Source organism: Canariomyces notabilis (genome assembly GCF_033297395.1).
Source record: "Canariomyces notabilis strain CBS 508.74 unplaced genomic scaffold N656scaffold_4, whole genome shotgun sequence".
Lineage (NCBI taxonomy): Eukaryota > Fungi > Ascomycota > Sordariomycetes > Sordariales > Chaetomiaceae > Canariomyces > Canariomyces notabilis.
The window spans coordinates 1-17,798 of record NW_027041826.1 but is presented as its reverse complement, the minus strand read 5'-3'; the positions used below and the strand labels follow the sequence as shown (position 1 = coordinate 17,798).

At 55.6% G+C, this 17,798-nt stretch overlaps 6 protein-coding genes across 6 annotated transcripts; 5 read left to right on the top strand and 1 right to left on the bottom strand.

Annotated features, from left to right (window-relative positions):
* The first annotated feature begins 412 nt into the window (after nucleotides 1-412).
* N656DRAFT_775977 (uncharacterized protein) lies at nucleotides 413-2,923 on the top strand. The gene is made up of 2 exons (XM_064814550.1): nucleotides 413-1,507; nucleotides 1,576-2,923. The coding sequence occupies exons 1-2, from the start codon at nucleotides 873-875 to the stop codon at nucleotides 2,693-2,695; spliced, it is 1,755 nt and encodes a 584-aa protein (XP_064672512.1). The 5' UTR covers nucleotides 413-872; the 3' UTR covers nucleotides 2,696-2,923.
* Nucleotides 2,924-4,029: 1,106 nt separating this feature from the next.
* Nucleotides 4,030-5,800, top strand: N656DRAFT_766236 (MFS general substrate transporter; the record flags this gene model as incomplete). The annotated part of the gene is made up of 2 exons (XM_064813467.1): nucleotides 4,030-4,691; nucleotides 4,777-5,800. 2 exons carry the CDS (start codon nucleotides 4,030-4,032, stop codon nucleotides 5,798-5,800), a joined length of 1,686 nt encoding a protein of 561 aa, XP_064672511.1.
* A 434-nt stretch (nucleotides 5,801-6,234) lies between these two features.
* On the bottom strand, nucleotides 6,235-10,737 carry N656DRAFT_747504 (glycoside hydrolase family 18 protein; the record flags this gene model as incomplete). The annotated part of the gene is made up of 4 exons (XM_064812941.1): nucleotides 10,481-10,737; nucleotides 8,298-10,412; nucleotides 7,212-8,226; nucleotides 6,235-7,151 (listed from the first exon to the last, which is right to left on the bottom strand). The coding sequence occupies exons 2-4, from the start codon at nucleotides 10,263-10,265 to the stop codon at nucleotides 6,235-6,237; spliced, it is 3,900 nt and encodes a 1,299-aa protein (XP_064672510.1). The 5' UTR covers nucleotides 10,266-10,412; nucleotides 10,481-10,737.
* Nucleotides 10,738-11,521: 784 nt separating this feature from the next.
* On the top strand, nucleotides 11,522-12,935 carry N656DRAFT_775974 (uncharacterized protein). Its single transcript, XM_064814549.1, has 4 exons — nucleotides 11,522-11,843; nucleotides 11,912-12,087; nucleotides 12,186-12,509; nucleotides 12,593-12,935. The coding sequence occupies exons 1-4, from the start codon at nucleotides 11,759-11,761 to the stop codon at nucleotides 12,878-12,880; spliced, it is 873 nt and encodes a 290-aa protein (XP_064672509.1). The 5' UTR covers nucleotides 11,522-11,758; the 3' UTR covers nucleotides 12,881-12,935.
* Nucleotides 12,936-12,966: 31 nt separating this feature from the next.
* N656DRAFT_775973 (uncharacterized protein) lies at nucleotides 12,967-14,486 on the top strand. Its single transcript, XM_064814548.1, has one exon. The coding sequence runs from the start codon at nucleotides 13,286-13,288 to the stop codon at nucleotides 14,360-14,362; it is 1,077 nt and encodes a 358-aa protein (XP_064672508.1). The 5' UTR covers nucleotides 12,967-13,285; the 3' UTR covers nucleotides 14,363-14,486.
* Nucleotides 14,487-15,800: 1,314 nt separating this feature from the next.
* Nucleotides 15,801-17,644, top strand: N656DRAFT_827065 (carbohydrate-binding module family 50 protein). Its single transcript, XM_064818496.1, has 4 exons — nucleotides 15,801-16,045; nucleotides 16,112-16,163; nucleotides 16,237-16,441; nucleotides 16,502-17,644. Exons 1-4 carry the CDS (start codon nucleotides 15,827-15,829, stop codon nucleotides 17,637-17,639), a joined length of 1,614 nt encoding a protein of 537 aa, XP_064672507.1. The 5' UTR covers nucleotides 15,801-15,826; the 3' UTR covers nucleotides 17,640-17,644.
* The last annotated feature ends 154 nt before the right edge of the window (nucleotides 17,645-17,798 follow it).

Below are 17,798 nucleotides of genomic sequence, written 5' to 3'. Positions count from 1 at the left end.
TGGTGCAGTAGCGAGGCGTACAGAGCGCTACTTCAAGTTTGAGGCTGCTGTTCGGCCGGGATCTGGACCCAGACACTCATGCAATGGTTGATGCCTGATGGGACGGAGGGACGAGACGTGAAAAGCTATTCGGTACCTCTATCACCGGCTGACTTGATAGAAGGGGTGGTCGAGAGGATGATTTTTACGTGGAAATTTCTGGCTGCACTAACAGCGTGGTTGGCCTCCCAAAGTACCTTAAAGTTGCAGAGGATTATACCCCTGCCACACTCTAAATTCACGACATCGAGTAATTCCTCAACCTCAGCTCAAACTTGCATTAGTCAGATGGTCGATTAACGATTTCAATTGTCTTCCCGGTTGCTCATCCGCGACGGCCCCGCAACCACAACGCAACAATGCAACCAGTGAAGCGAAAACGAGAGGTGGCTTCTTGTATACCTTGCTACACGAGGAAGCAGAAGGTATGCACCTGAGCGCACCGCATCCGAACTGAAGCTGCTGGCAGCAGAAACACAACGTTTCTTCTCTTAAGTGTTAACGTGAGCTGTCCGCTCGGCTAGTGCGATCGCCAGTATCCATGCAACCGGTGCAGTCGTCGACGGCAACCGGAACTGTGTTCTTATCACTCGTTTCAACCATCACGAAATGTGCAGGCACCGAGCCTGGCTACGCCATCAGCCACGAGCCGGGATGATGACACGCAGACTACTGTTACTCCATCTATCGCCCACCAGCAGCATACCATACACGACGCTGAGTCGCATGACAATCCTCCAACAAGGCAACTTGAAGGGACGCCTCGGGGAAGGCCAGGATGGTGCTCGCTGGCCGAGGCGTTCGGATATGATGGTCTGAGCGAATGCAACACCATGACCCTTGTGCGGAAGCTTGCACCAGAACATGACAGGGCCGACGTCCAAGATAAGGCCATACCGTCCGAGACAGAGGCCCAGGTCCGCATAGCCTTGGACATGATGCCCAATCGCCGCATCATCGACTTCCTCGTTAGGTATTTTGTCACCGAGGTCAATTGGATAGACCAAGTTTTATATCCCCCGTGGTTTCTTATGCAGTACCAGCGTTGGTGGGCACTTGGCAACCTCTCTACAGTGAGCGAGATTGAGTTCGCCGTTCTCATCCTCAGGATATGTTGCTACGCTTCGCAGTTTCTACCTTCACCCGGACGTAATGTTGACCACGTCGAAGGAGTACCACTGGCCGCGATTCGCCAGTCCTGCGAGAAAGCCATCCACGCACTCAACCCCATCTGCACAAGCCTGGATCCGCGCGGCTCGTTGGTCCGCGTGCATCACATCGTCTACGGCGGTCTTTCAGCGGGGTGTGTCGGCCGCATGAACGGCTTTTGGGAGTCGGTCAGTTGTGCCAGTCGCGTGGCTCAACAGATTGGCCTGCATCTGGGCCCCGTCGTTTCCGAGGGCTGTGCTGGTGAGATGGACAAGGAGATGAGACGGCGGACATATTGCAACCTCTATATATGGGACAGGTGTGTGCCCCATGTTTTGGGAGTACGTGGTTCCGATCGATGACATCTTATCTTATTCCATTCGGCAGCTACCTATCCAGGCATCTCGATCGCATCCCGTTCCTTGCTGACACGCTAAACCCCGATGTTTGGCCTCGGATGCGCCTGCTCCCCAGCGGTGTCGACATCGACTCCACGTCCTCGGATGTCCCCGATGTGTTTACGGAGCGCATTCTTCGAGCTCGGCTCGCGCAGTTCTGGCGCTGCAACCGGCTACCCCGAGGTCCCGAATGGGACATGATGGCCGCAGAAGAACGATATGAGCAGTTCTGCAGCTCCTTCCTTCAAGATCTCCCGCCAGCGTTCGCCCTAGAGCCAGACCGACAATGGGACGAGCGTCTTCCCGCGCTTCCTATGCAGCGGCAACTGCTGCACATAGCCATCTTCGAGCAACTCTGCTGGAACTTCAGGCCAACGCTGCTCCAGCAGCCTGACCAGATGGCGGCCCCCCTTCCCCTTTACAAGCAGGTCATGCTGGCGCACGGCAAGAGAGCGCTCGCGGCCGCCGCGCTCAGCCTGCTGCAGTGCGCCAAGGCGCTGCATGGTCTGATGACTTGCGGCTCCCTCACGCAATTCTCGGGCATCATTGTGCCCATATTTGAAGCTGCCGTACCGTTGCTTTGTCTGTGCGCGGACCGCGACTTCCCAGGCATCACGATCCAGCATGGCTGCCCGGCGCCGCCGCAGCACGGCAGCTCGAACCCGCTCGAAGCCCGCATTGCCAAGGTGACACGGGACGAATGTGTACAGGCTGCCCGGGATGCGCTGAGCACCCTGGAAAATCTCGCGGAGGTCAGCGAAGTGGCCGAAATCGGGGCACGAACTATCGCCCGGCTTATTAGCAGATTCGATGCAGATAGCCCGACAACGCTCAGCCTGGCTCACCAACCCGCTTACCAGCATCCGGAATTTGAGAATGTTGATGGTGGTGCGGCTGGCACGGACGTGGGTGCTGGTGTCGCTTCGATATCTACAGGTACAGGCCCAGCCGGCTGGCGTTTGGGCCCCATGCGAGATTGTGTTGTTTCGACAGAAGGAGGAGAAGAAGGGACGGAGCTAGACTTCCCCTTTGACGGAGGCTGTTACAGCGGAGTTGGTTCGGGATGGGCTGACCTTCTGGGAGACCTGACGGACAGTTTTGGGGTGTAGGTTGAAGAGGCGGATCTTGCCAGAAGGGGGCATCTGGCTACCATGTACGATGAAACTGTCTCCCATGAGTGTACATGTGGTACATACATACCGGGTTGGCCAACCGGTCAGTGGGCACCAATACTGGAGCAGCACATACTAGTAGTTCGATTGTGAAGAGCTTTGGTCTGTCTAGGGCACCAGCATGGAATCGCCCATCCGCATATACAGCACATGAGTCAATGCTTTGGTTGCTTTATGCATGTACCTCGGGATGCAATTCTGTCAACTGAGCGTGACCCACGGCTGCTTGTATCCTTACTGCCCATGCCCACCTTTGCGCCGGTATGGGACTCGGCAGCTTGGCATTTCCCGATGGCCGACAAATGTCGGCCGTCAATCTACAGCCCCACTACGAACCTCGAACTGGGCCATCGGGCAGGTAGTAGCTATTACTGACTGACTCTTTGTTGATTTCCCATGATTTGTCATCAGGCTGTCCGAGGAGACATTGACATGCAGTCGGTAGCATCTGTGGAGCACATGCTTCGGCGTTAGGACGTCTTTGAGACTGAGCGAGTCGACTGCACGTGTAATCACGGCTTGGCTATCTCTTAAGTCTTCCAAGCGGCTCATGGCCAGGTGAACACTGCTGGAAGCACCAGTCCCGGATTGGAGATGCCTTCATTTACGCATTTGTAATGGCGTCAATGCCGAGGGAGATTTTCATGGACTCAGGGTGAGGTTCCTCATATCTACTAGGTACCTAGGTACCTCACCTACGTTTACCCCTTTTCGGGTATCAAGTGTCAACAAACTTCTCGACCACTGGTACTTCACCTACATGTAAGTACGATATGTTGCAAAAGACGATGTGTCTGCTTGATTCCGTGTATTTGAACAATATATCCACTCTGTCCTAGACAATGATATTGTTCCTCGAGACCCGATTGCCTGGCTGTGATATTGCGTTTGACGCGGCAAAAGTGTAGCAGCTCTTTCCACCGACATTTCTCGGCCGACAATCCGCGCCAGCAAATTACACTCGGGTTTGCTTACAAACATGACCTAGCCAACATAGTCGTGCAGAGAATTCCCTAGAAATTACACTTTCATGGAATCCTGTGCTATAAGCATGCCCAAATCCGGCCTCGAACACGGCCTGAAGCCGAAGATAGATGAAGACAACAACCGTCCGCCTTGTCACAGCAGCTCAAGAACATAAGCGAGACCTGCATTGGCTGAAGCTCTTCTGCTGCCCTCGATTCCCCGACTGGAGTTGACGTACCGGCATCACTACAGGGCCCTGGGACTGGAACGAAGTGACCTGACATCTATTACCTCCTCCCTCAGCAATGGCTACACTGGCAGAGAAAGAGACAGCGCCATCGGAAATGGGTACATGTACACTGCCCGATAATGCCGACACGGAAAGGGGGGTTATCCCCAGCACTGGCAGCAGCGAAGAGCCCAAGGACGAGTCGTCGTCGCCAGCGCCTTCTCCTCCTCCCCGAACAGCCCACGGCTTTGTCTGGCTTTTGATCGTCGCGAGCGTGCTCATGGCCAACTTCCTGTTCGCCACCGACAACACCATCGCGGCCAACATCCAGCCGGCCGTGATCCGGCAGTTCGACTCGCTCGACAAGCTGGCCTGGCTCGGCGTGGCCTTTCTCGCGGCGTGCTGGGGCACCAACTTCTTCTGGGGCGACATGTACGCGCGGTTCAGCGCCAAATGGACCTTTTGTGTCTCCTTTGTCGTGTTTTCCGTCGGCTGTGCCGTGGCCGGCGCCGCGCCCACCATGGACGCGCTCATCGTTGGGCGTGCCATCTGCGGTATGGGCGGCGCGGGAATGTACTTTGGCTCCATGGCTATTTTGACCAAGATGACGACGGAACGGGAGCGCCCGTTGTACCTAAACCTTGTTGGCATTACTTTCGGGGCTGGGACGGTGCTGGGCCCTATCATTGGCGGCGCCTTTGCTGAGAGCAGCGCAACGTGGCGCTGGGCTTTCTACTTGTGAGTCAAACCCAGTGTTGATCAAGGCCAGTCTTTTCAGGGGTCAATAGTAGTGGAAGCTTACTAGAGTCTGATGACGGGGTAGTAATCTGGTTGTCGGCGGCGTCTGCGCTCCGGTCTACATCTTCCTGCTGCCCGCTCTCAACCCAAATCCCGGCCAAAGCATAAAGGAACGGACGAGCGGGCTGGACGTGCTGGGCAACCTCTTTGTGGCAGGCCTCATTGTCAGCATCGTCATGGCCATTTCCTTTGGAGGTGTCGAGTACGCGTGGAACTCGGGGCAGGTCATTGCCCTTTTTGCCGTCGCATTCGTGCTCCTCTGCGTGTTTCTTCTCCAGCAGCAATTTGCTTTGCTCACCACGGTACAAACGCGCATCTTCCCCATGCACTTCCTCCGGTCGGCCACTATGGTGGTTCTCTTCCTCGAAGTGGCCTGCTGCGCCACGTGCGTCTTCGTCCCCGTCTATTTCCTGCCGCTCTACTTCCAGTTCGTCAAGGCCGACAGCCCCATTCTCGCCGGGGTGCGCATCCTCCCTTACGTCGTGTTCCAGAGCGTCATTGCCATTGTTGCGGGTTGGGCCGTGGGCAAGACGGGTTACTATGTTCCCTGGTTTATCTTTGCCGGCGTGCTCTGCATCCCCGGCGCCGCGCTGCTCTACACGGCGAACCAGTACACGCCGCTCGCCAACATCTACGGCTACCAGGTTTTGCTAGGCCTAGGCTCGGGCGCCGCCACCCAGCTCACGTTTGCCGTTGCCTCCATCAAGGTCAACACGCCGCTTGACATAGGCCGCAGCACGGGCTGGCAGGCCTTTGCGCAGCTCGGCGGGCCCACCATCTCCCTGGGCATCGCCAACGCCGTCTTTCTTAACAGAGCCCATGCCGCGCTGGGCGCCCTGCTGCCCGACTTTTCCCTGGACGAGATCAACACCATCATCTCGGAGCCCAACAGCCGCCTGCTGCGCGACATGCCGGCTGACATGCAAGAGCGCGTCGTCGATACCGTCGTGGCGTCCATGAGCAACGCTTACATCTTGTGTCTTGTTGCGGGGTGCTTTGTCTTGCTCCTTATTTTCCGCTTCAAGGTGAATGACAAGCTGTGGGGTTAGACGTTACATGAGCTCATTGCTATGGAGAGTGCCCCTATTTGCGGTACTCTGGGCGCAAGCACGGAGTGTGCTTGACTCACCTAGGTGCACCGTCACCTGTCCTGTCGGGGCTCTCTGGAACAAATGATATGGTATACTAGTAGAACACGGCCTGTATTGTAGCAAAGACACGATAGGTACAGGTAGGTACCTATATCTACTACCTAGGTCAGCTAGACAACTGTAGTCTCTCAAGATGCCGAAGCATGCTAAAGTCTACATGCCGCTGGGCACCACTGTCAATATGACATGTGCTACTATGTCCACGGCCTCAAGCTGTTGTCATTGATGTCATCCTCGGTTGCAAGACCGAGGTTGGATTTGATGATGCCTACCACCTATATATCACATACATAAGGTACTGTTATGTAGGTGTTAATGGAGAGCACTGGCCATCAAGTCCGACAGAACTTAATAATGTCCTGGAGCTGGTCGTCCCACTTTTGGAAATTGCCTCCAATTTTGCTGACGCCGCCATTATTTCTCAAGCCCGCCCGCACACCAGCCATTTCCTTGAACCCCTGGGGGGTCTTGGGAACCTTGGCAATGCTGCCGAGCCCAAACATCATGCCCAAGACGCCCATGATGGCCGAATCGGGGTTGTCAACCATCTCGTAAATGCCAAAGGCCAGGTTGGCCGTCTCGCCCGCGATAAGAGCAAACCGGGCCAGGGTGCTGGCGCCGGCAAGCACGGCGCCGACCTCGCCGACAAAGGGCACGACGAAGAGCACGGCGCCGATGATGGTCAGAATCAGCTGCTTGGCCTTGTTGCGCGCCTGCTCATCCTCCCACTTCTCCTCGTCCTCGCCCATCTCTTTTGCCTGCTTCATGCCCTCGACGGCCTCGGCCAGCATGAAGATGGGCACCGACATGACCTGGAGCACGTCGTCGACGTCGCCGTTCCAGCCGCCCATCATGATCTCCCATTTCGTCGTGACGAGGCTGAGCCGGAGATCGGCGATATTGCCCAACGTCTTGGTGATGATGTCCTTGGGGTTGGGCACGTCAATGTGGTCGTTCTTTTGCGGCCACCCGTACCAGTCGCGCAGCCCCGAGGCCGGGCTGCACATGTGCGAGCCCTGTGCCGGCGCGCTGCAGTAGACAAGGTCTCGCTCGTGGCCGTTGAAGTTGATCCACTCCTCGGCCACGCCCGTCTTGCTGAGCAGGTCCGTGAAGAAGCCCTCGCGGTCTCGCAATGTAATTGTCATGTCAAATGTCCCTTCGTTGCGCTCGGCCTCGCTGAAATCAAAGCACTGCCCCGATTTCGAGGGCCCAATTGGGGGATCCTTGACGCAGTTGAAGTCTAGTGGTACTAGTAGTTAGTACATGTACTACGAGGAGAGCAAGGTGTACAAGGGGTGCAGATACTTACATTTCAGTCCATCCTTGTTCGTCATGAAATCGTTAATGGCATAGGGCGTGATGCGATTGATGTAGCGAACATAGGCCGCAAACTTGGAGTCGTAGCCATTGTTGACGCTGTTATACTCGGCATACAGATTGCCCAACATCTTCTCCAGCACCTGCAAGGCGTATATCTGCCTACAGTACAAACTCAACCCGCCGGCGTTGTTCTTGAGGTCCTCGAGGTCGTTGAAGGTGCGGTCGTAGTCGCACGTCGGCTCTTGGCTCTCGGCGTCCTCGTCGTACGGCTTGTCGTCACGGCCGTCTTTGCCAAAGTCAAAGTTGAGGTCAATGGCCCAGTCTGACGTGCCGCCAAAGTTGCCTTTTTCGTAGTCACCGGCGCGTGTGAGGTAGGTGGAGGGCTTCATCCACGACACCCACTCGGTGTCGTCGTAGACGACGATGTCGCCTGCCTCGTCGGCAATCTCCCGGACCATGCGCTCGCCGTACAAATCTGAGTGGGCGTTGCTGTTGATAACGTCCCGGATCTCGACGTTGGAGATGTAGCCGGCCGTGTCTGTGCATGCACCCTTGGCCGCTTGCGAGTTGAAACGGTCGCCGAGGAAGAGGCAGTCCGGTCCCGTGCACCCCTTTTCGGCCATCTTGAAGCTGCGGCCGTAGAGCGGCATGCCGACGACCACCTTGTGCGACGGCACGCCGGCCTTGGTGATGAGGGCGAGCGACAGTTCGACCTCGGTCTTGTTGGTGTGGTGGCGCAGGCAGTTGCCCGTCGGACACCCGGGACTCGCCCACTTGTTGTCGGCGTCCCATTGGCCATGCAGGTCGTACGTCATGTAGATGATGTAGTCGAGGATCTCGGATATGTCCTTGATGGGGAAGTTCTTGAGGTACCAGAACGAGCTGGGCGCGGCGATGGACAAGGTCTTGCCCGCGGGCAGCGAGTTGCGCACCGTCCTCAGGAACTTGAGATAGTTTGCTCCCTCATCAGGCGAGCCTTCTGGCGTTCCAGGAATGTCGGTAGCCTGCAGTCCCCGGGTTAGTACTTGTCATGTAATAGTACCAAGGAGACGTCAATGCTCTTGTGGCAACTCACCCCGGGGTATTCCCAGTCAAAATCCAGGCCATCAAGATTGTGCTCGGTCAGAAAGCGGATGACATTCCGCGCCGCCTTCTGCCTGTTCACCTCGGTGGCCACCATGGTGCGGAAGATGGCGTACGAGTCTTTGTAGTTGCTAAAGTCCCATCCGCCAAACGACACAATCTTCTTTAAGCCCGACAGTGTCTTGAAGCTGTCAAACTGGTCCTGGACCTTGCTGACATCGACCGTGAACTGGGGCGTGATGTCCGGGAAGGCGAAGTGGATGTGAGTGTACCTGGCATGAGCCGCGGCGGGGGGTTTGACCTCGGGGTGCACGAGTTTGGAAACGTCCATGTTCAGGCACGGTCTCTGCTTGTTCCAGGACTCAAAGTAGCCCACGATGCGGAACTCTTGGGGCTTGTTGGGCGAATGGACAATGTCCATGCCGCAGTTGGAGACACACCCGTGGATCTCGGGTTTGGACGTTCCCGGCGCCCCCGTGTCGGCCGGGGCATAGACGCAAAAGTCGCTGCTGAGCCCGCAGTTGCCCCAGATGTTGCAGCACACGTTGAGGGGACACGGGTTCAGGTCGGCGAGCTTGGTCCCGTTGGTCGGTCTCACGGTCCCGCGCACCTGGGGTCCGCAGACAGCGTCGGTAACGGGGGCGGGCATGGGCGGATCGCCGCTGCTGAGGCAGATGTACTGGCCGGGCTGGATGTAGCGGCAGCCTGCAAAGCCCCACGTCTGCTTGTTGACCTCCTCAAGCTTGGTGTAGTTTGAAATCTGGTTTGCCGCGGCGATGGTGGCGCACGTGTCATCGGCCTTGACCGTGTAACTCTTGCACGACCCGTCTGGGTTGGGCTGCGGCGAGAAGTCGGGCAGGGTGCCCGGCCCGCAACACACGTATTGGCCAGATTTGAGGGTGCTGCAGAAGTCCGACTTGCCCCCGTTGTACCTGATGAGGTCGGCCTGCGAGATTTTGCACTTTTGCGTGAGTGCCCAGCAGCCGTCGCCGGGGTCTGGCTGAGCGTAGCTGCATGTGGCTCGACTATGGAGCTTCTGAGGCTCCCTCTTGCGTTCATGTTCGCCATTGCTGTCCGGGCTGTTGACCGTGACGCTTGTCTCGTCCATAATGGCAGACAAGGTGCCGACGGCCGTGCCCTCCAGCACCTCCTCCTGGTCAAATTCCGAGAAGCAGATGCCCGTGCTCCAGTCCCGGACGACGGCCTGCACCGCCGAAATGTTGCCCTTGTTGTCTGCGTAGATGCCAAAGGTCTGGGCCCTGTAAGGCTCTGGCCCGCAGATCTGAGCACCGACGCGGATGGGCACCTTGCCGGCGCTGGTTCTGGCCGCGAAGGCATCCTTCACGATGCTGGCGGCGCCGGCCTTTTCGATTTGGGAACCAACGTACAGCCCGACCACAGCTTGGCCCGCCTTGGCAAACACAATGGTAGATGCGCAGTTGGGCTCCGCCTCGAGGTAGCGCATCAAATTCTCGGTCGCTGCCGCCGTGTCCCGCGCGTCTGTGTTATCGGGGGGACCTCCCCAGGCGATGCGGACATTGACCGAGCTACGCTCCAGTGCAGATAACGAGCTTCCACATGCGGCGGTTTGTGAAGAGTTGCGGTGACTCGCTGACTCGGTGTTGTTAATGGCCCAGACCTCCTGTCCGCCCAGTAGGGAGACCAGACTGCGACTCGGAGTCTCGGTGTGACTAGCGTCAGTCACGGCGCAAGACCGGATGGTGATATGACTGTTTCCGGGCTCGTCGAGCGGGTTGTGCAGCCCCAAGTCGAACAGCAACTGTTCCCGGCACCAGTCAAGGTCGCTGACGGTGTGATATTGTGTCCAGTTGCTGGGATTATGGCCAACGACGTGACATGGCAGCGGGCAATTTTCGTAGCCGGACCAGAACAAGTCAGCCAGTGACGTTGGCGTAAACGCCAAAGACACAACTACCGCCCCCCAGAGATCGTATCCCATGTTGCACAAAGCAAAGGGCAGGGGCGTCACGAGAGTGCAAGCCAGCGGTCCTCAGGAGTATGGACTGGAGAAGAACGAGAGAAGAAGGTCAGGTGGTTCTTTCCATGACTGCGCGAGAGAGGATCCTCTCCTTGGAAACGGAAATACCTACACATCATATGTAAGCATGGACATTGGGTCTTTGCTACCGAGGTAGGTAGGTACTTAGTACTTACTGCCCGTGCTTACCTACCGCATCATGGCCTGCAGCAAACTGAATGAGAAAACCCCGGCCTCCGAGGGGCGGAACAACATGAAATGAGATGATCCCTTCGACGTAGCCCCCAAAAGCCACATTGCTGGTCCAACTCCAAGCAATCGACAGGGCAAGACCGTTTCACGGCCTCCCGTCCCCCGAAATCCCGTCCCCCGGAACTAGACACAGCTTTGTGCCGATAAGCCGCACCCTTGAGATTGCTTTTGCCCGGGTGACCATTGAACAGAAACTCCAACCTACAGACCCTGAAGAACTTGTTCCTTGCATAAGGTTACATAATAGGTACTGTACCTTTCCTACCAAGCAGGGAGAGGGGGGGGCTCTAAGCCACTATTGCAGTATTGCTGACAGCCATTACCACGTTGATATGCATGTTGGATGCAAGCGAGGGAATCATTAATGTCAACAACACATTAGGGGTCATTCTGGTTCCAGACTTGGCATCATCCCAAGCCCGCGTGTTGCCAGCATGCTGACATCAATGTCAATGGCTTACTCGCTCAAGTTGAATACTAAAACCTACCTAGGTAGGTGGTAGATAGGTACCTAATGGATCCATGCAACGTTGAGGTTGGCACTGGCAGAACTATTACACAGTTGGTTGTGGGTTGGAGTTGCTGCTACCCAAGTACGGGCTGAAATACCACATGGGGGCTGTCTTGGCGTATGACCAGCCCTGTGAGGCGGCTAGCGAGGCATTAAAACCCTTTTGTTTGGGTAGGATTCAATTCGTTTGTACCTACATGAGCAAGGCTGCAGTATTCCGTTTTTGGCCTTGTAATCGCTTGACCGTTGTAAGTATGGAGACTTGAATGGGAACTTATACCTCGTACTAGCTGGCTTCATTACTAGGTACTTACCTGGTACCTTACCTTATGTATAACGCCAATGTGAGCCTGTGAGGTGATCCTGCTGACTGGAGGTGACGTGAATCCATATGCTCCGGCTAGATTCCATTTATGGCTTTTCCATCTCTAGGATCCATGTCCCTTTGGTCTCACTCCATGTCTGGCTACCTACCTTACCTACCTGAGCTAGGTATCTACCTTAGGTACGTACCTCCGACTTGCTCCAAGTATCCAGGGGTTCTTCCACCAAGGCCCCTTTAGGGCCACTCTCTTTCTCTATCTCCTCCCTCGGTCACAGCAGACCTCGGAGATTGCTCCTCTTCCCATCCGTCTCGTCGCGTCTGTCTTGTTCTGTCTTGTTCTGTCCATGTGCGGCTTCCCCGTTCGACATGAGACTCACACTCGCCATCACCTTCCTGATGGCCAGCCTCACGGCTGGTGTCGAGGCCTCTGTAAGAGCGGCACCCTATCAAAGTGAGTAGAAAGTTGGCGCCAACGGCGTGTTGGAGTGGAAAGTTGACAGCCTTGCTACCCCAATGTAGTCATGTTCTTATGGAACGCCTACCAGATCGAACTAGAAGCCTTCGGTCCCGGGAACACTGTGACAGCCCGAGACTGTAACCAAAACACGGTCCCGCGGAGGCGCTGCACCCTTAACGAGTTCATCAAGAACATAGAGATGACAAGAAACAATCCGGGCTTTGCGGGCGTTGTTGATGTGAGAACCATCTCTCTTTCTCCCTCAACTATCAGGTTCCTGCAATGATGGAGGCTAACGTCAATAACTGCCCGGGCGGTGGCGGTGACTTACCACAGGTGCCAGACAACGCCCGAGAGCTTCCTACCGTGCAGACGGCCGAGAAGTTGAAAGCCGCCGGGTACCGCTCGAATTTTGATTTTCTTAAGCTTTATCCTGGCGTCTACAACTTGGAGACGAACCCCAGACTCAGGGGCAACCCGCCGGGCCTCGAAGCCGTGCTGGGCAACAGCATCGAAGCGGTTCAGCGAGCAAGGCGGCTTAACGGAAACTCGGCAGTCATCGAAAGGTTCCTGGCCTACGCTGGAGAGTCGCTAGATGTCTGTATAAGAATGAGAGAGGCCGATATGGAAGATGGCCTCATCAAAGAGCTCAGGAATTGGGTCAGTTCATGCCCTGTGATCTCCGGACAATCTAAAGCAAACTTCAGGGTATTCGTGTGTGCTAACGTTGGCTCTGCCGACAGTTGGTCGAAGGGAACTACATTGTGCGCGGCTTCGATCTCAAGTTCAGGAACCCAAAGCCGACGTTACCGGACGGAACCACATACGACGAGATTGATTTCGAGGAAACGGTCCGAGCCAATGCAAGGCTCGCCGCTGCCTGGGATGGATTCTGGGACACTCTCAACAATTGGTTATTCACCGTCTATTTGAGACAGAAGGGAAATCAGTCACCCGACCGGCATGCAAAAGCCATCGCCGCTCTTCAAGGGTTCTCGATGAAGATTCAATTTCCACTCGGCACTTGTTGATGACGAGGCTCGGCAGTCCTGCTTTCAATAGACAACTACCAGTAGCCAATTGATGCATTTGCTGGCTTGTCTACCTTAAGTATTACCTCACAAATGCTCACAAGCATTGATCTCTTTAGTGTAAGCCTAAGGTAACGAGCCTACTTAGGTACTGTACTGTACAGTACCTAAGGTATTGTATTGTGCCCAGGTTGGTATTGTATTGTAACCTAGGTAATGTTTGTGGCGAAGTGCCGATCCAGGTTCGATAGGTAAGGTATTGTACAGTACAGTCCAGTCCAGTACAGTACCTTACCCTACTAACTGATGACATACAGTACCAGCCAACATCTGGCAATAGCCACCGGATTACAAAACAACAATAGCAGACCAACAACAACAGCCACGCCAGCTACGCCAGCCACGATGATGGCAACCGAATTTCCAAAGTTTCGAGATCTGCCGATGGAGCTGCGAGTCAAGATCTGGTCGTTCTGCGTCCCCGGCCCCCGCGTGTACGAGATGGACTACCCGCTGTCAGACTTCCATAGCACCTTTCCAGACGGCGAAGCCAGGCCGCGAGAGCTCTGGTCGTCAAAGTCTGGTCTGTGGCCTGTCATTTCTCGCGTGTGTCGCGAGGCCCGCGACGTTGCGCTGAATCGGCATCGGCATCGGTACATGTACGTGACGGGCGAGGAGGGCCAGACGGACGAGCACGGCGTGCCGTACCCGCCGTGGACCGCCTGGAACGCAAACTTGCCAGTCCGCTTCCGTAAAGGCTTCGACATTGTGCACCTCCATTGGCACGGAGACTACGACCACCACGACTGGCTCGGGCCCCCGCCAAACCCGTTGCCATCTCTCCAGTGGCTAGCTAGCCAAGCCGCCGCGGCGTCCGTCAGTGCCGAGCTGTTGCATCGATTTGACCCCGACGGGGACAAGAATTATTCCCTCGCCTCGGTAATAGGCTCCAAAGACGCCAAGTACTTTGACCCCCACGTTCTCTACTACGTCGTGTTGGCCATCGTCGAGATTCACATCTCGGCAGAGGAAGCCGCCCACGCCGGCGTGTTTGGCACTCTGGGCGAGGAACCTATCCGGCTAGTCGATCCGAGGGACACGGCAACAGTCGCTAGATTCCGAGATGCTTGGAGATGCGGCCGGGCGTCCGTGGAGGAGCCAGACGTCGCCGAGTTCTTCTCCCGCGTCACGGACGCGGCTGACGACTACTGCGCGCGCGTCGAGCAGTGGCGCCAAGAGTTGGAAAAGAAATGGATGTGGCACAAGTGTAACGAGCTCCGCGTCCCCGAGGATACTCACGCAAAGATCTGGTCGGACCTCGATCAACCGAGAGAGCTGCGCTTCGACTGGAGTCGCCGACAGCTTGACAAGGGGCACCCGTGGGTCCAAAAGCAGCTGGCTGTGATGCCCCGCTTCGAGCCGGTCCTGATGTTCCGCCACTGCACCGGAAGGTGTGGCCTGGCGGGCTATGCCAATCCATAACCTCGGCCGCCATGGCACATGGAACTAGCCCTGCACAAAGCGTTGTCGACGCGAAGACGCGTACATGTGGTATGGTGGAGAATTCCCTGCTGTTGATACGGAGTAGGAAGGTAGTGTACCTAGCTGGGTCGCTGTTGCAATAGGCAAGCTTGGCAATAGGTACGTAGGCAAGAAACGATGTGTGTACAGTACGTTACCTTTCTACGCACAGTGCTTTGAATTGGTACTAGTAATATGTAAGGTATCCGTACCTACTTTGCAGTACACGAATGAATGTAAGACGGAGCCGCGGACCGGAATCGCCTCGGTATGCTAAATGGCTGCTTGCGTTAGATGCCTAGCCCCCGTGCCATTGTACTGAATCTACGTATGTGCCTATGTAACACTACGTTATGTATATACGTGTACGCTCTCGGTGTACATACAGTACATACAGTATAGTACGCGTCTCCTAATTACCTAAGTGGACAGAGTAGTGTATGTACTGTACAATACAGTACTCTGCATAAATGAGTCACTCTTTATTTATTATACAATCAGCAACACGACTTGTCTAGCCTCTTTCTAGCACCTGCAACCAGACATCTGAGAATGACTGCACTATGCCATGCAGGCGGATATGAAATCCCCCTTGAAGCTGGTTATTACCCCAGAGCCAACAGACTTCCCTCGCGGCAAGTCTCCCATTGGGCAAAAGGAACATGGTGGTTGGAGCAGTTCAGCTTACTCACCTAGGTACTGTGTATAAGGTACCGTCTTGTAGCCCCCATTGTATCTAGTGCTGATGGTTGCTTTCCCGTGTCAACTGTACCTACTAGTACTCCGTATCCGTGTCGATGTTGGTGCAGGGCACATGTGTACTACTGTACAGTAGTTGAATCCGCCGGGAAGATGCGGCTCCAGGGCCGGGGTGCTACTGGTATCTACCTAGTACCTACCTAGGTTGCATACAGGTGGGAAGCTTCAGCCACATTGGGAGATTGAGTGCAGAGCACAGTCTAGTACTTATGGAATAGCTGTGAAGGCATACACCGGAGAAGCTTGAGAGTCAGGTCTAATTAATTTGTCTTGCGGCGCAAAAACGACACCATTGCTCATGGGTACGTCTCGGCGTCAGCGTAGTATGGGGGCCAACAGCGGGACATTTCACCGATACTCAATGTACCTAACTCCAGTTGATACTATGTAGTGGGATCCGGAACAACATCCTCTGCATGAGCGTCACAGCAAACAGCCCGGGGCTCGTAGGCAGCGAACCGAGCGACCCCGTTTAGATCCAGTCTATGGTAGAGCATCCCAAATTCCCAATCCGCCAGTCACCTGGGGGGGCTCGAGACTAATGATCTCGACTCCCCGCCAGAGCTCGGGGTATATAACCATGGACAATATGGGAGGAAGACTCTTCTCTTCCTTGACAGCCGTGCACCTCCAGCTCTCAATTTCCCACACTCTGCGTTCGCAAGGATGGCTGTTCAATACTTCATTCTTCTGGCTGCTCTCAGCAACCTGGGCTCTGTTCTCGCAGCACCATCTGGGGCGAGGATTAGAGATGCCGTGCCCAATTATCCTGTGTACCCGGACACCACGCCATACTGTTCGTGGTGGTGGGACAATGATGGCTCCATCTCCTGCGAGGAGATGCCAGATGCCTGGGGCTTCACCTGGGACGACTTTGTGCGATGGGTGAGTTGCTGCGTATCATGATCTTCACCAGTCTTGGTTGTTTTACAGGTCTGACACGCTTCTTAGAACCCGTCTCTAGCTGCTGGCTGTAGCGCATACAAGACATCCATGTCTTTTTGTGAGAGATATCCCTGATCCCAAAGACGTCGGTCTTTTTTGTAACCCAGCTCTAACCATAATGCTCTTTGTAGGCGTGGAAGCTAGAGGCGAGCCTCCGGTGTCCACTACGGCCAAGCCTACTACCTCTACCTCCACCGGGACTCCCAGCACGAGAAGTTCCAGCACCAGCTCGTCGAGCAGCAGCAGTACCGTGAGGACGACAACCAGCACCGCTACAACTAGCACCTCGACTTCAACCTCGACCTCGACCACTCCTACCTCGACAAAGCCAACTAAGTAAGTCTGCCATACTCGAATATCTGGCTCTGACTTATCATTTCCTAACCCATACCTCAGCGGCATCGAGACGCCGAGCCCTACCCAACCCGGTATGGTAGACAACTGCGACGCCTTCTACAAGGTGGTCACAGGGGACTCGTGCGACAGCATCGCCGCCAAGAACGGCATCTCGGTTGAGCAATTCCGCTCATGGAACACCAACATTGGCGGCACGGCGTGCAACGGCCTCTGGGCCGACGCCTATGTCTGCGTGTCGGTCATCGGCCACACACCAACGCCCACTAACCCGGGTAACGGTATTGCCACGCCCTCGCCCACACAGCCTGGCATGGTTTCAAACTGCGATGCCTTCTACAAGGTTGTTACGGGTGATAGCTGTGACAGCATTGCCGCCAAGAACGGCATCACTGCCGCCCAGCTCTCCTCATGGAACAACGTAGGGACGGCGTGCAACGGTCTCTGGGCCGACGCCTATGTCTGCGTATCTATCGTTGGCCATACCCCAACACCCACCAACCCGGGCAATGGAATTGCCACGCCGTCACCTACTCAGCCTGGCATGGTCTCAAACTGCGACGCCTTCTACAAGGTTGTTACAGGTGATAGCTGTGACAATATCGCCTCAAAGAACGGCATTACTGTTGCCCAGCTCTCATCGTGGAACAATGTCGGGACGGGTTGCAGCGGCCTCTGGGCGAACGCCTATGTCTGTGTATCGATCATCGGCCACACGCCGACACCTACCAACCCAGGCAATGGGATTGCCACGCCGTCACCTACCCAGCCCGGCATGGTCTCCAACTGCGACGCCTTCTACAGAATCGTCACCGGCGACAGCTGCGACAGCATCGCTTCCAAAAACGGTATCAGCGTTGCCCAACTGGCGTCCTGGAACAGCGTTGGTGGTACGGCCTGCAACGGCCTATGGGCCAACACCTACATCTGCGTCTCCATCATCGGACACACCCCGACGCCCACCAACCCAGGAAATGGCATCTCAACCCCGAGCCCCATACAGGACGGCATGACTAGAAACTGCAAGACCTTCCACAGGGTTGTTGCAGGTGACTCGTGCGCGACCATTGCCAGCCAGTACCGCATCACCACCGCCCAGTTTATCAGTTGGAACCCCGCGGCCCGGTCCGACTGCACTGGGCTGTGGGCGAACACGTATGCTTGCGTTGCTGTTCTATAAAGGGTCTGTTGTATCGTGAATAAGCTGGAGTAGATCTGCGATAATATATAAAGTACTAGTAGTTATTAAGTACATTAGACACATTAGCTATATTTTATACTATAGTGGGATTGTTGTTGTTGCTGTTAAACGCTTAACATCTATTAGGACCTACAAGGG

What these genes read in the sequence shown, in the direction of transcription:
- N656DRAFT_775977 (XM_064814550.1), top strand. Translation starts at nt 873, where the DNA reads ATGACCCTTGTGCGGAAGCTTGCACCAGAACATGACAGGGCCGACGTC. An exon ending in AACCTCTATATATGGGACAG is followed by an intron (nt 1,508 to 1,575) that starts GTGTGTGCCCCA and finishes TCCATTCGGCAG; the next exon opens with CTACCTATCCAGGCATCTCG.
- N656DRAFT_775974 (XM_064814549.1), top strand. Translation starts at nt 11,759, where the DNA reads ATGAGACTCACACTCGCCATCACCTTCCTGATGGCCAGCCTCACGGCT. An exon ending in AAGAGCGGCACCCTATCAAA is followed by an intron (nt 11,844 to 11,911) that starts GTGAGTAGAAAG and finishes ACCCCAATGTAG; the next exon opens with TCATGTTCTTATGGAACGCC. An exon ending in GCTTTGCGGGCGTTGTTGAT is followed by an intron (nt 12,088 to 12,185) that starts GTGAGAACCATC and finishes GACTTACCACAG; the next exon opens with GTGCCAGACAACGCCCGAGA.
- N656DRAFT_775973 (XM_064814548.1), top strand. Translation starts at nt 13,286, where the DNA reads ATGATGGCAACCGAATTTCCAAAGTTTCGAGATCTGCCGATGGAGCTG.
- N656DRAFT_827065 (XM_064818496.1), top strand. Translation starts at nt 15,827, where the DNA reads ATGGCTGTTCAATACTTCATTCTTCTGGCTGCTCTCAGCAACCTGGGC. An exon ending in GGGACGACTTTGTGCGATGG is followed by an intron (nt 16,046 to 16,111) that starts GTGAGTTGCTGC and finishes CACGCTTCTTAG; the next exon opens with AACCCGTCTCTAGCTGCTGG. An exon ending in CAAGACATCCATGTCTTTTT is followed by an intron (nt 16,164 to 16,236) that starts GTGAGAGATATC and finishes TGCTCTTTGTAG; the next exon opens with GCGTGGAAGCTAGAGGCGAG.